Below are 16,924 nucleotides of genomic sequence, written 5' to 3' on the forward strand. Positions count from 1 at the left end.
AGGATTTCGCTATACACCGTCGATGTAATGATCCTCCAATAATTGCTGTTTTCTCCACAATTTTAACAAAATCGACTGACCCAGTCTGTTTGGGGCGGACTAGCTATCCCAGAAATACATTGCGCGAAACAGACTTGAGCGTAGAAGAGCCTTCCGTTTACTAACAGAGAGACACTCTGTGCGGCATGCGCCACCTTGCGGATGGACGGTTGCGTTCTAGCAGCCTGAAGGACACGCAGGCCCCACTCCGTCAATGGGAGGAGCCAATTCGAAACCCGGAACTACCTGCATCTTGCCTGAAAGATGCCGGACGTAAACGTGCTTCTGAGCGGATTAGTCATTTTCTTGTCGTTTTTCAGCCTTTTGTCTGGTGTGGAAGTGTCACGGTGGACCATTGAGATCAACGAGGTAAGCGCTTCCTTGTGTTAATGATCAGAATATTGTTGTGCCCTCAAGTAGTCAGTTGAACGGTAATGTTTACGTATGACTGGTAAGTTAGCTGCACCTTTCAAACAAACCAATTGGAACTGAACCAGTTATCGACGTCTTTACTGAACAGGTACGATTGAGAGCCCAAGCTTTTTCGGCTGCTTGCACCTTTAGTTCGAGGTGCACTCACCTGCTTCACGAAACGCCGCCCCTCAGCCAAGTTTGCCGCTCCTCAACGCGGACGTTCACGGGCCTTCGTTTTCTTGCTGGTACACGTCACTCTTGGCGGCGTGGTCTCCATGAAGTCCCCTTTCAGAAGGACCTCACACACCCACCACTGTCGGAACCGTCCGCACGACCACGTCAGCAGCCAGGTTGGCAGAAAGATGAGCTGCCGCGTGCCCAATCCCATCATTCAAGTTAATGTGGTTTGACAATGTTAGCAGATGTTTTTTAAGTAAAGAAGCTGAAAGCGCAGCTTGGAGGTTTTCTTGATTAAATCGTGTCGCCCTCCATCTTGTGACACACCGTGATTAACTTTTACCACGTCTGGTATGTCCATATTGTTCCACACCGATCGAGTGGCCAGACCGCTGATTACTCGAAGTTCATGTCAAAGCAATTCGCTTGTCGTTTATTCGGTAATCTCGGGGTCTGGCGACACAGCAGGTATCTGAGCCCCCAGGTGCGACTCTTCCCTCCCTCAGCTGCCCTCGGCCTGAGTCTGCATGTCTGTCGACAAATTAGCTCAGGCCACTGATTCTAATTGTTTTGGCCTTGGTACTCAGTTTAATTAACTTCTGTAGTCCTTTTTAAACAATATTTTTTTTACCTCTGTTATTATATTGTTTGTGTATTATACTGAATATATATATGTATGTATGAATATATGTACGTGTGTGGGGGTGTAAAGTAGAGCCGCTGCACCTTCGCATCGAGAGGAGTCAGATGAGGTGGCTCGGGTATCTAATCAGGTTGCTTCCTGGACGCCTTCCTGGTGAGGTGTTCCGGGCACGTCTAACCGGGAGGACACGCTGGAGGGACTATATCTCCTGGCTGGCCTGGGAACGTCTCGGGATTCCCCTGGAAGGGCTAGAAGTGGCCGGGGAGAGGGAAGTCTGGGCATCTTTGCTCAAGCTGCTGCCCCCGCGACCCGACCTTGAATAAGCGGAAGAGGTTCTAACGATATATATAATATACTTTTTTTTTGTTGGCGGAATGGTGAAAACTGCTGTTTTCATTTAAGCCTTTTTTCAGATTGGTACATGACATAAACTAAACAATATAACAACTTGTAATTATGAGAAGCATTTTATTTTGTTTTATGCCGGATGCATAAATAAATGTTTTTAAATATTCTTGTACATATTTTATTAGTTTAGGTATGTTTTTTAAGGAAATGTTATTTATTTTAGTATATCATGGTCACTGAACAATAAGCCTACATAATTTAATTTTGTTTAAAAATGAGCAGCTAACACCTATGGTCTATAGTTTAATTCTAAAAATATAATTTTAATATAGTACATAATGCTGTTTTTCTGGTATACAGGAAATTAGTGTAGAAAAGTTTATTAAAGGGATAAAGGGAAAAAAAAATGGAATTGACCAATCAAGTAACAGGAAACTGGTGGTCAGTATCAGCCTTAAAAAACCTAATCGGAGCATCTCTAACCATTGGGCTAACATTAATAATAATGATTATTTACATTTACACTCTTCTCACTACTCAAAGCAATTTATATAGTGAGTGGTGAGACACTTGAACCACCACCAATGGGTTTGTGCCGACACATTAGCAGTTAGGTGGTGAATGGGGGAGACCAATGAGAGGATATGACGAGATACAGTCTTAGTTGTACTCTGTTCTTTTTTGACTTCTTTCAGACTTGTCTAATGTTCAAAAGCATCCCCAAGTTTCAACTCCCACCTATTGTTTAAAGATATGCTCCTTAAATGGACTGTCCTCTTCAGTTTGGCCCAGCGAACGCTTTTGCAGGATCGCTTATGGCTACAAACCACAAGGTTTGCTAACAGCTTACTAAATCCAATAAACATGTCCATTCCAGTTTTTAGAAATATGTATACATTGTAATCCTTGTAAACTACTTTAAAATGGTTTGCCCCATAGAAATGCCCCACATTTCACTAGTAATAGTTGTTGAAAATTACTCCGTAGCGTGGAGATGTGTTACAGGTTGGTCACGTATGCAAATCAGATTTTCATGACAATGACATTAATTACTCAGAGCAGAACAAATCAGTATATATTCATGGAGAGAGATAAATAAAGAGCCATGTAATTGAGTGATATCTAGCATGTAAGTTGATAAATATTTGTTTGTCTATTTGTATGTCTTTATTTGCAAACTAAACAAAGCCCAGAACCTCCCAGTCTTTAGGACTGACACAGGATGTGGAATTTATGGTAACTGGCATGGAGCATCAGACCAGGTTGGCAGCTTGCTTACGCAAAGCAGCTGGGGGATGAGTTGTTCCTGAGTGCTGTCATTGGCAACTGCTCAAGAAGTGACTGGAAAATGAATTCTACTGGTCAAAACTATGGCGGTTTGTGACTGGTTATGATTCTGTACTACGACACCCATTGGTCTGTATTTTGTGGTAAGAATGGTATAAAGTTGGTCACCCTGCCATCGTTACCTGTCTTTCTCACCATCTGGCCATGAAGAGAAGACCATAATGAAGAAAACTCTATCCTGGCAGTCATACTGAGATAGGCATGTGGCCTGTTGCAGTACTCCATTCAAAGGCCATGTGGTAGCAAAGCAAACTAGGCTGAAGATAAGCCGAGAGCCGCTTATGGGTGCAAGATGCACTGCTGCATATGCTGTAAGGGAATGGTTTGCCAATACTCGAATTGTATTCTGCTTCCTTAATATTTTTTGGCATTTGTATCAATAATGCATCATTAAATGTGTAACTGAATTCCTGCCCATTACTTCACTCTGTCTAATTTCCCAAGGTTAATTATAGAAGGGAAGGAGGGAGGAAGTGCTAAAGTGCCAAACCACAGACAAAAAGTAACATTAACTAAACTTTGAAAGTGCAGTGAAGGTTAGAGAAAAATAAAAGGAATAAGGGAGTAAAAAACTATGCCATGGATTTTGGAATTGGGAAGCACGTCATTTTACTTTGGATGGCTTTCCATGAGTAATGTTTCTAAATTTGGAAGAGAAAGGATTGTTTAGCAGTGTATAATCCAGAAAATAAAATCTCTAAACATACAAGCCAGAGGCTTATCAAGCCTCTAGATGTCTCAAAAGCATTAAACCAGGGTCGCCTTCTGGCCCTGCAGGACTGGCATTGGAAATGGACATCGGCTGAATTCTATCATAATGACTGTGGAGGAGCTACTAGGCTACAGATTGGAGCAGCTGGCCTAAGACTCAAGAAGGCTGCAGGATGAGAAGATTATAAATAGAGTTCTCGTAGCTCAAGGTTTGCGGTTGTAAAGAAAGTCATGTTTATTCTTTAGCAAAGTAATGACTCATGTGTATTTAAAAATACCAGCATCCTTTGGTTGCAGTCCAATTCCCACTGGCGTGTCGGTCTAGTAATGGACATGTTGTAGCTTTTTATTTATATCTTAATAGGAATAGTAAATCTTTTAATATTATCTATTAATATCCTATGCCACATGATTTGCAGAAAGATTTATTCTGCTCATTTGGAAAAATCACAGTCCACCTTCTGTAACTTAGTGAGAAAATGATGTTTTATATTTTTATACGTTTTATATTACTTCAAATTGTGGAAAACAACCACCTTTTTATGAGGAGTTGTGCAGAATTTGTTTTTAGAATGTGACAGTTATTCATTAATGTAACTGTAAACTGAGCTTGCCAGTACTTGTGCTGAACTTTTTTTATTTTATGAAATGTTTTATTTTCAATGAAGATCTTCTCTCTTATTATATGGCTGTGTGCCGCATTTCATGGTTTGGTCTTAATATGTTCAGTAACCCCTCCCAAAAAACGCAATGCTACGTATTTGCACTTTAAGAACTTTTTTTGGTTATTCATCAGTTTATATCAACAACCTGTTATCTTTTCTCACAGAACTGGCCGGTCAGGAATATCTCAGAATTGCTCCATCCACTCCATCATGCCTGCTGTGCTGAAAGCCATTATCCGACCGGCAAGGCGCTACATTCAGTTTTCATATGTTGTGGATGCACAAATAAAACATAACATGATTTTAACAACAGGAAGAGTCAATTTGCAGCAGTGCTGGGTTTTCCTAATGTAATCAGAGCAATTTAATTAACTCCTCTTGCAATAAGGGCACCTAGCAAGAATGAAGCTCCTTTTTTAAGCAGTTACATTAAAAAAAAGCACAAGTCATCCAAAATGTGACTGGCCAGTGTCATGTCTCCATGGCTTGGGCCAACGTGTAATTAATTTATTTTAAGGGAAAATAGCTTTGACTGATGTGCTGGTGCTGTTTGTGATAGCTGGCTTGTTGGTAAAATAACTGACTGAACCTTCAGTGTTTCATATGGTCCATACTATTCATTACTGTATAATAGCAATCACATACTTACATGTGCCAGGTGATAGCAACTATTTTTCACACATATTTTCATATTTGAATCCACACAAACTTTTTTAAATGAGGTCCGTGGTGATTGACTTCACCATTCTGAAATGTTCCGCCACACCCATAAAAGTTCTTTGTTGAGTTGTCCCTGTGTTTGGGATCATTGTCTTAACGCTTGCTGAAGTTCCTCTTGATTAGTGTGGATAGATTTCTCTATACATTGATAGACAGAATGTTTATGTAGGCTTTCGAATTCATTCTGCTGCTATTATCATGAGTTACATCACCTTTGTAGATTAGTGAGCCTACTCCAGAAGCAGCCATAGAAGCCTAAGGGCTCATTTATACTTCACGCGACGCTCCTGCTACGCAAGCGTTGTAGTGTTTATACTTGCGCGCGTACTTTACGTAAATCTGGAGGAATCCACCAGGTGGCAGTGCGAGATATTATCGCGGTGAGAACATGTTCGGCTTCTCTGTGTTGTGAATTGCCTAAAACACCTATTAAATTCTGATGACACCTTACCGCAGTATCTCTGAAAAAGATGTTTATTGATCAAATCCATAAATCCAGGGATGTATGTGTCCATTCCAGGAAGCATTGGGCACGAGTGAGAAACAGTCCCTTGACGAGGCCTCAGCTCATCGCAAAGTGAATACAGGCACACACATACACTAGCGTCATTTTAGCAGCACCAAATCCCCAAATCTGCATATCTTTGGAAGGAAAGCGGAGCACAGTGTGGAATACAAGCAGGAAATACCAGCAATGTAACTCCCTGCGAGACAGCAGTGCTATCGCTCCGCCACCGTGACACCCCCATGTGTGTAATTATTCCCCCATGTTTGTATTTATTAACAGTATTCATTATTTAAACAAAATTATATGTAAAATGTAACATACACATTTTAATGCATTTCATCATGAAAGTGATATCAAGTATAAATCTAAAGATTCTAAATGTGCAGAGAGTTGGAATATCATACATTTAATTTGTTCTGTTTGGCGATGTATTGCTGCTGAAGCAAAATGCCGACATACAGATGCGTGCGTGGTGCTTTTATATTCAAGCGTCGCATATTCCCGATCGTAATGACACGATACATTTTAAAAGTCTCAGTGCCGCCTATTTTTTTTTTTTTTTTTTTTTTGCAACTTCACATCGGCAACATAATGTATAGCGCTGTATTTGAGCCACTGAGAAAAAAATAAAAGACACGGTGAAAACGTGTATTTTGTGATTAAAGTGGAAATTTCGGCTTTAATCTCGAAATGTCCACTTTAACCTCGTAGTTTACTTTATTATTAAAGCAGACCATCGTAAACGTCATCCCAGTTTTTAATCGCTATGAGCTTCTTGGACCTGACAGCAGGTAAAGTAAAAAAATAAAAAATAGATGGCACAAAAGATGGTATATGAGACTTTTAAAATGTATCGTGTCATTACGATCGGGAATATGCGACGCTTGAATATAAAAGCACCACGAATGCATCTGTATGTCGGCATTTTGCTTCAACACTTTGAACTATTCATCAAACAGCAAAGCGCGCACATCGATCCCCGAAGGATCTCCATAGAGGCTTGCTGTCACATGTAGATAGTAAACAGAGACTCTGACGCCACGCTCCGACTTTTAGCACACCGCGCCCGACTTTTGCTGGTACTGCAACTCGCGCACGCGTCGCGTTAATTTCTGAGGACCTGCTCAGAGGACGCGTGAAATGAAGGCTGGGAACGCGTGGCAGCCATGATGCGGGCGCGTACGCGTTCTGAGCGTGAAGTATAAATGAGCCCTAAGGGCTCATTTATACTTCACGCGACGCGACGCATGCTGCAGCGGACGCTCCTGCTACGCAAGCGTTGAAATGTTTATACTTGCGCGCGTACTTTACATAAATCTGGAGGAGTCCACCAGGTGGCAGTGTGAGATATTATCACGGTGAGAACATGTTCGGCTTCTCTGTGTTGTGAATTGCCCAGAACACTCATTAAATTCCGATAACACCTTACCGCAATATCTGTGAAAAGGATGTTTCTTGATTAAATCCATCAATCCAGGGATGCGTCCATTCCAACAAGCATTGGGCACGACTGAGAAACAATCCCTGGACGAGGTCTCTGCTCATCGCAAGGTGAATACAAGCACACATACACTAGCGTCATTTTAGCGGCACCAAATCCCCAAATCTGCTTATCTTTGGAAGGAAACCGGAGCACAGTGTGGAATACAAGCAGGAAATACCAGCAACGTAACTCCCCGCAACACAGCAGTGCTGTCGCTCCACCACCGTGTCACCCCCATGTGTGTAATTATTAACAGTATTCATTATTTAAATGAAATTATATGTAAAATGTAACATACACACTTTAATGCATTCCATCATGAAAGTGATATCAAGTATGAATCTAAAGATTCTAAATGTGCAGAGAGTTGGAATATCATACATTTAATTTGTTCTGTGTGGTGATCTTTTGCTGCTTGCCGCAGCTGTCAGGTCCAAGAAGCTCGTAGCGATTAAAAACTGGGATGACGTTTACGACGGTCTGCTTTAATGATAAAGTAAACTACGAGGTTAAAGTGGAAATTTCGAGATTAAAGCCGAAATTTCCACTTTAATCACAAAGTACACGTTTTCACCGTGTCCTTTATTTTTTTCTCAGTGGTTCAAATATAACGCTATACATTATGTTGCTGTTGTTAAGTTGTAAAAATAAAAAAAATAAATAAAAAAGATGACACAAAAGATGGTATGTGAGACTTTTAAAATGTATCGTGTCATTACATTCGGGAACTATCTACATGTGACAGAAAGCCTCTATGCCAATCCTACGGGATGGATGCTTCGATGTGGTAAAGCCAAATGCCGACATACAAATGCATTCGTGGTGGTTTTATATTCAAGCGTCGCATATTCCCGATTGTAATGACACGATACATTTTAAAAGTCTCAGTGCCGTCTATTTTTTTTTTTGCAACTTCACATCGAGAACATAATGTATAGCGCTGTATTTGAGCCACTGAGAAAAAAATAAAAGATACGATGAAAACGTGTATTTTGTGATTAAAGTGGAAATTTCGGCTTTAATCTCGAAATGTCCACTTTAACCTCGTAGTTTACTTTATTATTAAAGCAGACCGTCGTAAACATCATCCCAGTTTTTAATCGCTACGAGCTTCTTGGACCTGACAGCAGGTAAAGTAAAAAAATAAAAAATAGACGGCACAAAAGATGGTATGTGAGACTTTTAAAATGTATCGTGTCATTACGATCGGGAATATGCGACGCTTGAATATAAAAGCACCACGAATGCATCTGTATGTCGGCATTTTGCTTCAACACTTTGAACCATTCATCAAACAGCAAAGCGCTCACATCGATCCCCGAAGGATCTCCATAGAGGCTTGCTGTCACATGTAGATAGTAAACAGAGACTCTGACGTCACGTTCTGACTTTTAGCACACTGCGCCCCCCGACTCTTTGCTGGTACTGCAACTCGCGCACGCGTCGCGTTAATTTCTGAAGACCTGCTCAGAGGACGCGTGAAATGAACGCTGGGAACGCGTGGCAGCCATGATGCGGACGCGTACGCGTTCTGAGCGTGAAGTATAAATGAGCCCTAAGCCACCATGTTTGACAGATGAACCCATATATTTTGGATCATGAACAGATCCTGTCTTCCTCCAGACTTTAACCTTTCCATCATTTTTGTAGATGTTAATCTTCTTTTCATCAGTCCACAAAACTTTGTTGCAGAACATTTGTGGCTCTTCTTTGTATTTTTTGCAAATTCTTATTCGTTTTCTGATTCTTACTACTGATGAGTTTTTTGCATGTTCTGGTATGGCTTGTATATTTCTATTCTCTTGAGTGTTCTTCAAATGGTGGATTGTGATACCTTCACCCCTGTGGAGGTTGTTATTGGTTGCCCTGACTGTTGTTTTTGGGGATTGTATTCACAGTTCTCACAATGTTTCTATCATCAATTGCTATTGTTTTCCTTGGTCAACTCATTCATTGTATTTTGCTTTGTACACCAGTGGTTTGTTTCCAGATCTGTTGGCTATGGCCAATGTTTGTGCAGTGCCTCTGACTGATTTTTTTTTTCTCTCTTTTCTCAGCATCAAAATGGCTTGATCTTCTGCCATAGACAGCTCTCTGTTTTTTTTTCTGTTTTAAGAACAAATTCAATCTTCATAGATCCAACCCTAAAACTAAGAGTTCACATTCAAAGCAATTTGTGGTTTGAAGAATCAGTCTAACCAGGGACACCAGTCAGTCATATGTTCCTATGCAGGGTGGTCTGCTACAACAGGCACTTTCCTCTTTTTAAAATGGTGACCATGTTGATATTGCTAGCTGTCCCATCTGTCACCACACTACCTTTCTATCAAGATCTCTGCTCTCATGAGTTGAGTATTTGTTCTTTTTGGGGGTCCAAGTAGATTCCAGAATTGTGGCAACTGCCTTGCTGGGTTGTAACCGTGAATACTGTCATGTCTGACTCACTCTCTTAGTTCATGGTGGACAGTTTATAGTGCTTAAATTATGAAGAGAAGCCGACAAAGCAGGAGTTAAACAACAACTCCTTGATTCTCCTTTGTGTTGTGCCGCACTTCCACTCTCAATGAAAGCTCACCCAACACCCCCTGCAAAAGTACACGACACTCCATTTTACATTACAGTCGATAGAAGCAGCACACAGCTTTGCTTGAGTAAGTAGTGTTAAGCTGAGACCCCCAGGGTCAAAACTTTGGCATTCAGAGTAGTCTGTTTTATCAATACGGCCTTACAGAGCAACTATGGAACATTTGGTCAAGCGCAGCCTGACAAGAGCATCTGGCTGCAGCCACTGTAAGTTGTTGAGCTCCACAGTAAGCGGAAACATGTGACCGCCACAGTAGATGGAAACTCGTCACCGCCATAGTAGACGGAAAAACGTGACTTCAAATTTGAACACAGTTACGTTGCACACAAAATTTTGCTTTTGTGTTGTGTCCCGTATTGTAATATATTGAAATAAAAGGTTTAAAAAAAATATAGGATGTACTTAAAATAGATAAATAAAGAACAAGAACAAAACCAAATTGCATTTTTGTTACTGTTGATGTTGCTGAGAAATAAACATAGTTCTAATTAACAGTGTTTTTTAATGTGTAAAATGTATAAAAATATGACAATATCTTTTCTTATTGATTACAAGGTAATACATTACTGTTAATAGCAACTGTAAGCTTTTTATTTTAAAGTTTCAAGTAGAAACAATGCTGTTACATTTACACTGTAATCTTTTATTTTAACTTCTAGTAGTATAAGTATGACCATAGAAACAAGTGAATAACATTTTGAAATAAGTTTAATTGTAATTTTGTATTTACATTGAAAAAACAACACATTAAAAAACAAACAGCCAGTGCCTCCCTCCATCCATTATATCTCAAACATAGCATTGACCCTTAGTCCCCGCTCGTCGACACATGCCTTTAGAAAGAGCTCCATGTCCTCCGCCCACTGAAAAACAAAGAGGAAGAAGTCCCTTGCTTCAGTGTCTTCTTCCTCCAGCATGTCTCTTAAGACCCTCTGCTGATCCTCTTTATTTAAGGACAAATATTTTGGCATGGTTACGTGTCCATGGAAAAGCGCCTTATTTTGGACAACCCACTGCACAGCAGTATGCAAATCTTGAACAACTGCTGGCTCCTCGGAAAGTGCAGCGGGAGGGAGACTGGGCTCCTTGGAGAGTGCAGCGGGGAGCAGTCCTGACAGTGGTGGCTGACTTGGCATTGAAGAATGCTGACATAACAATAAATGCCTTGTCATATCCCCACACCGTTTGATTGTCCTGTTACAGACAGGGCAGTGAAAGTGTCCTTGTGTCCTACATGGCAGCCTGCACCGGCATATAATTTTGTCTGTAAGAGAGAAAAAAACACATGTAATTTAAATGTAGTTATATAGAATGCAATCAATTTATCTAACAATCAGAGTGTACATGTTAACAAAAACATAAATAAAACAATAACCATCCAATCCTCTATAATAAAAGCAAAAGGGTATGGATCACAAGTGCCATCAAGCAATGTGGTGAACAGAAAAGAAAAATATATTTAATAAAAACACAAGCTTTTTCTTGCTGATTAATGCACTGAACTGTACAATGTGAATAGTCAACAAAGAGACTGCAGTAGTGCTGAAAAGAAGTGCATATAACTATAAACTATATTTAATACCAACATACCTTTTGAAAGGCAAAGCATTTTTTATGTGTCCATTTATGTGTTCCTCAATCTTTGCCCTGAAAGTGGGGCACAGAGGGCAGTGAAAGAGTCTTCATGTTGTGCATTTCTGCAATGCTGGCTTTGAGCCAGAATTACAGACTGATATGTGCATCTAAAACAGAGAGAAAAGCAGATAAATACCATATACACATTTGAACTATTTTGATGCTACTTTATGCTATGTTCTTCGAAGTGCTGATACCTTTATTCCACTGACCACATTGAGGGAGCAGAGAAAATGTACTAGATAACAGATTAAGTTGAAATTTTGAGATCCAATACATTTTGGATGTAAAAACAAAATAGATACCAGTTCAGGTTTTAGCAGAACTAACACGTTACACTTAGCATGTAATAGTCATTTCTCAATGTTACACTGGTAACAATTACTGTTTAAAACCATTGTGCTTCGTGATAACGATTTAGCAGCATAACATGAAAGAACCAAATGAAGATTTGGGGAGAAAAGTCTTTACAAAAAGATACTTTTATTTGTGACATACGTACAGTACTGTGCAAAAGTTTTAGGCAAGTGTGAAAAAATGCTATAAACAAAGAAACCCCAGTCTGTTTTAAAATCTTTGTCTGGGAGAGACCTTGCTGATGCAGTATAACTACCTTGTGTCTTGTTGCTGTGCTCAATCTTGCCATGACGTGAAACTGTCTTCCACAACCTCACCTTGGTAGCAGAGTTTGGCTGTACCTCACCCAGTTTTAAGCCTCCTACACAGCTGTTTCTGTTTCAGTTAATGACTGTGTTTCAACCTACGTGGGACATTGATGATCATTAGCATCTGTTTGGTGTAATTGGTTGATCATACACCTGACTATAATCCTACAAAATCCCCGACTTTGTGCAAGTGTACCTATAAGAATTGATGCTGGTTTGAAGGCAAAAGGTAGCAACACCAAATATTAATTTGATTTAGATTTTTCTTTTGTTCGCTCACTTTGCATTTTGTAAATTGATAAAAACAATCATTTATATTCCTGAAAGCATTCTTTGTTTACAGCATTTTTTCACACCTGCCTAAAACTTTTACACAGTACTGTACGTATTGACATACAATTTAACAAAGGCTAGCTAAAAACTCTGCAATAAAAAAGCAATAGAGAATAGAAGTATTTATAAATATATAAATCTCTTTGTGAAGAACTTTACAATGTTAATGCAGGTGGAATGAGAGACATGAATAAAGTGCAATATGCAGTAAATGGAACAATGTACACTGATGTTACAGATAGTGAAAAGTAGTGAAGTGAATTTGTTCAATAAGAAGCAAAAAACGAATATATTTGAAAGTGACCACTATATACCAACAATAAATCATATTCTAATGGAAAATGTGGTTTAGAGACAATTTTTTGTCATGTCGCCCACAGAAGCCCTTAATCCAGCTCTCTTACTTAAACCTGGGCCAGGAAACAAACATATCTGTGTGTTTCTCTGCCATGGAGCACGATAAAAAAAACAAGTTTAAAAATGGCCTTCGTTTTAAATATTTCCATGTTGTAACGCATACAAAGTGCCAACATGATCAGTGTAAGCGGACTAGTTGATTACTAGAATTACTAACAGCACATTTGTATATGAATGACTCTGTCTCAACCTTTACGATCCACTTAGACCGTTTCCAATGTATCTATGCAGGTCATGTGTTTCCGCCTACTGTGGAGGTCATGTGTTTCCGCTTACTGTGGAGCTCAACACCTTACAGTGGATGCAGCCAGACCCTTCTCCAATCTGAGAATGTAGGATTGTAATAGCTGCACAGAGCCAGCAGGTGGAACTATTGTACAAAATGTAACACTCAGAAAAAAAATCTATTGAGACACCCAGGGTCACCATTTTGGGTTCCAAAAACCATCTGTTTTGTTTGTATTGTCCTATTGAGTAACTATTCAAAGTATGGTCTAGGTGAGTCAAAGGATGCAAGATTGTATAGGGATCAAACAGACAGATATTCTTTATATAAATGTTTAAAATTTTATTTACCATATATACTTGTGTATAAGTCGGTCTTGAAACCCGAAAAATCGATCATAAAATCAGACTCCGACTTGTATGCCTGTTCAAAAATGTGACACTTAATTTTTTTTCTACAACTTCTTGCTTCCTCCAGTCTTGCATCAGTTTCTCAGAAGCATCGAATTTTGTTGTAGCAGCGCAGTTACCAATTTCTTTCGCCACATCAATGACTTTTAATTTAAAATCAGATTCATATTTTCTTCTGATCGAACGCATCATCGTAGATAAGGGATGCTCTTGCGATAAAGGTGTATGAGGGTGTGGATAAAAAAACACAAAACTGTGCAAACATGGCTTCGGAATAGTTCGGGTATTACTTTGTGGCCATGTAGGCACATTACATAGGAGAAAAAAAAAAAAGGCAGTGTGCTCCATGGTTACTCTCTCAGGTGGACATTAGCATATCATAATCTCTTGGACCAGTAGCATGAGTTATCTGTATTCAACTTATACAACTGATATTATAAAATACCAGAAATTATACAGTAAAATCAAGTCCCGACTTATCCATGGGAGAACTTGTCCGCGAGTATATACGGTAATTTATGTCAGTAAAATTTAACATTTATAAAAATGTATAAAATCATATAGAATTGGGTTTTATTTTATTTCATTTTTTTCTTTAAAACAAAATGTATCAATAAGATGCATAACTGATTCCAAAAAGGAATGCCTCCAGTTGTAAGCGAGTTAAATATTTACAAATGCAGTGCTGTGTAATTACTAAAAACAGCTGGCACACTGAAAGAAAACAGATTTAGTTAAATTGTGGACTTATAAAGTGAATGGTTCTGGGTTTGTGTTGTTGCTTCCAAGAGGGGCGTTAGGTTTCTGCTTCTGTGCCCTGGAAAAACCTGGTTAGGAAGCAGATAAATGGACCACATCTTGTGTGCCAAAACACTGAAAGAAATAATTTCTTTAGTGATCTAATACAAGTTTTTTTTCCTGTAGGCATTCCCTTGTTTGAATTATATTATTAGTAACCAATGAAAACAAATGCAAATAAGTGGTGTACTGTATTTTGAATTGGAAACTGGGTAGACGATTGCAGTGAAGAATAATGAGTATAATAAATACAAAAAGAAAGTGACATTGTGGTGAATGAAAAATCCAGGAAATGTTTCTTGTACTCATTTTGTGTTCCGGATCGGGTCTGATAGGCCCTGCCTGCGTGTGTCTTTGGTAATGCGAGTGCTTTAGCACTGAGGTGGACTGTTGCCCCTATCCAGGGTTGGCTAGTTCTTTGTCCTGTGCACCTACAATCATAAGCTGGATTAACATGTCCTACACACACTCTTAACTGCTAAACATATGATATAAGCTGCACAGTGCACTTTGCCTGTTTTCTTTTCCCTCCATGACAGTGTTGTCCACTAAAATACGTGTGTTGACTAAGGGATGGTGAACCACAGCTAGAATGGCAGCTTGATTTTGGGAAATGCAGATTCTATTCATCACTACCTGGTGTATTACATTCAAATAATCAGTTTAGTAAGCAGTGTCAGTCAGTCATTTTCCAACCTGCTATATCCTAACACAGGGTCACTGAGGTCTGCTGGAGCCAATCCCAGCCAGCAGGCAGGAACAAATCCCGGGCAGGGCACACACACACCCACACACCAAGCAGACAATTTAGGATCACCAGTGCACCCAACCAGCATGTCTTTGGACTATGGGAGGATATAGACACAGACATGGGGAGAACATGCAAACTCCACGCAGGTCTCCTTACCACGAGGCAGCAGCGCTACCACTGCGCCACCGTTTCAGTTTCAGTTAATCACAACCATTAAGACTGAGTACTCGCTTTACTGAAGTTGCTAAGTGATTTGATCATCTTCAAGGATTCCTATATATCAGCTTTACAGTACAGACAGATTGCTTGATCTGTAAAACAGCTTTGAACGGATCACAGCCTCCTTCAGCTTCAGCAGTCTGTGACTCCACAGTGTCACGAAGAGTAAAAGAAATTGTTTGCCTCATCAGGAATTCATGGGATTCAACTGTAAAATGGTGAAGCTTTTGAAAATATAACATGTATGTTCAGTATTCACCATCTTGCTCAAATTAGCACACTATTGCAAAGGCACAGTTCAGGCAGACAGCTGCCATTCTTTCTAGTTTCCTTCTCTCCAATACAAATTAAAGTCTGACCTAAAATAACAGCTAAGAAAGTGGATAAGTGAGTTTCTTCAGAGATTTGAGGAATGCTAAAACTCAATATCTTAGTACATGCTTTTAGTATACAATCCTGTTGGGAAAGATCCGTTCATCGAAACTGTTAGGACTATGCTTGTTTTTTCATTTTCTTTTCTTAGTGTTTTTATTTTTTTTATCTTTTTTGCAGTGTACTGTCACTCTGTTTGTGCTTTGCCCAATTTCTGTTTTTTTTCTGTATTTGGTATTTTTGCCCATGTCCCAGATGTTCTGTCAGGGATTACTTAATGAGCCTATTTAAGGCACCTGCTGCCTTAGCCACATTGTTGTGGCCTTAACTCTGACAGTAGTGGTCTTCAAATCCAGTTGTGCTGCTGCTTTTTTGTCGGGTTTGTGTTTTTTGATCATTGCCTTTATATTTTCTTTGACATTTGCTCTTGTTATCTCTATATTTTTTGATGGATGGATTTTTTTTCTTTTGTAATCTGATTTTTATGTCTTTTATGGACTTGGAAATAAAAAAAAAATATGTAGTTCTGTATTTTGTACTGTTTGGACTTATTTTTTAAATCAATAAATTAACTGAAATATTTTTACACTTTAGGTACTGCAGTTTTTACTTGTTTACTCTTCTGTAACAAGACCTTAAAGGTTTCTTTTGGTCTTCATAACACTTATAAAGCATCAGTAGATGTGTTATTTATGTCTGTGCAGTGTGACATACTGACATGATGGTAGAATTACTTGTTAATATGACAAGTATACTGATCTATTATACTGAAAATGTAATATCTAGAGAAACATGTCTTCATTAGGCCACCTCAGAGCTCTCCAAAGTGAAACTTTGTTATGAGGTCACATTGCAGAGAAGAAGAAACACTTTACTGATGCTGTATGTTATGAAGACCCGAAAAATGTTTGTTAAGGTCTTGTTACATAATAGTAAATAAGTAGTCAATTTTGCAGTACCCAAGCTAACATGTTAGTTACCAAAATATATAAAGTTTTCTGTTGGTGAAAGTGTTTTTGACACTTTTGCCCATCTCTTCTCTGGGGTTATTCATAACAGAAACATTAAGGTAGAAAAAAAAAGGCATTCCATTTAGAAACAGTCACATCCCGTTTAGGGCAGAAGTGAAGGTCGAAGATATCATCCTTCACCGACTGGCTGTGTATATTGTCTTTGTAAATACACATCGTCATTGCAGAAATTGCCAAGGCGCCCACACACCATCCCCAATCATGTAAATGATGCTTTCCACAGAATTTGGCGTAGAGTAGCTAATTATTAGTAATCCACAAGCATCTGTCCACCCACAACCACCAATGTGATGGTATCAAACATCATCAATGTCTTTAAATTGCAATTTGATGATGTTAACTTTTTAATCCAGGTACAAAAAAATTGTGCTTTAGATAAGAACGATTACAACAAGAACAGGCCATTCCAGCTCTAAAAGAAAAATATA

General features: G+C 39.1%; 1 protein-coding gene across 3 annotated transcripts in view; it reads left to right on the forward strand.

The window, feature by feature from the left end:
• Nucleotides 1-242: 242 nt before the first annotated feature.
• LOC120519113 (transmembrane protein 87A-like) overlaps nt 243-16,924 on the forward strand; it is a 117,439-nt gene continuing 100,757 nt past the window's right edge. Inside the window, exon 1 of one of the 3 annotated variants that reach the window (XM_039742224.1) lies at nt 243-408. In XM_039742224.1, coding sequence (XP_039598158.1) covers nt 304-408 — 105 coding nt within the window. In that variant the 5' untranslated portion in view covers nt 243-303. The remainder of the gene's footprint in view (nt 409-16,924) is intronic. The other 2 variants (XM_039742225.1, XM_039742223.1) reach the window with 2 other exon arrangements.

This window comes from Polypterus senegalus, chromosome 18 (genome assembly GCF_016835505.1).
Source record: "Polypterus senegalus isolate Bchr_013 chromosome 18, ASM1683550v1, whole genome shotgun sequence".
Taxonomy (NCBI): Eukaryota; Metazoa; Chordata; class Cladistia; order Polypteriformes; family Polypteridae; genus Polypterus; species Polypterus senegalus.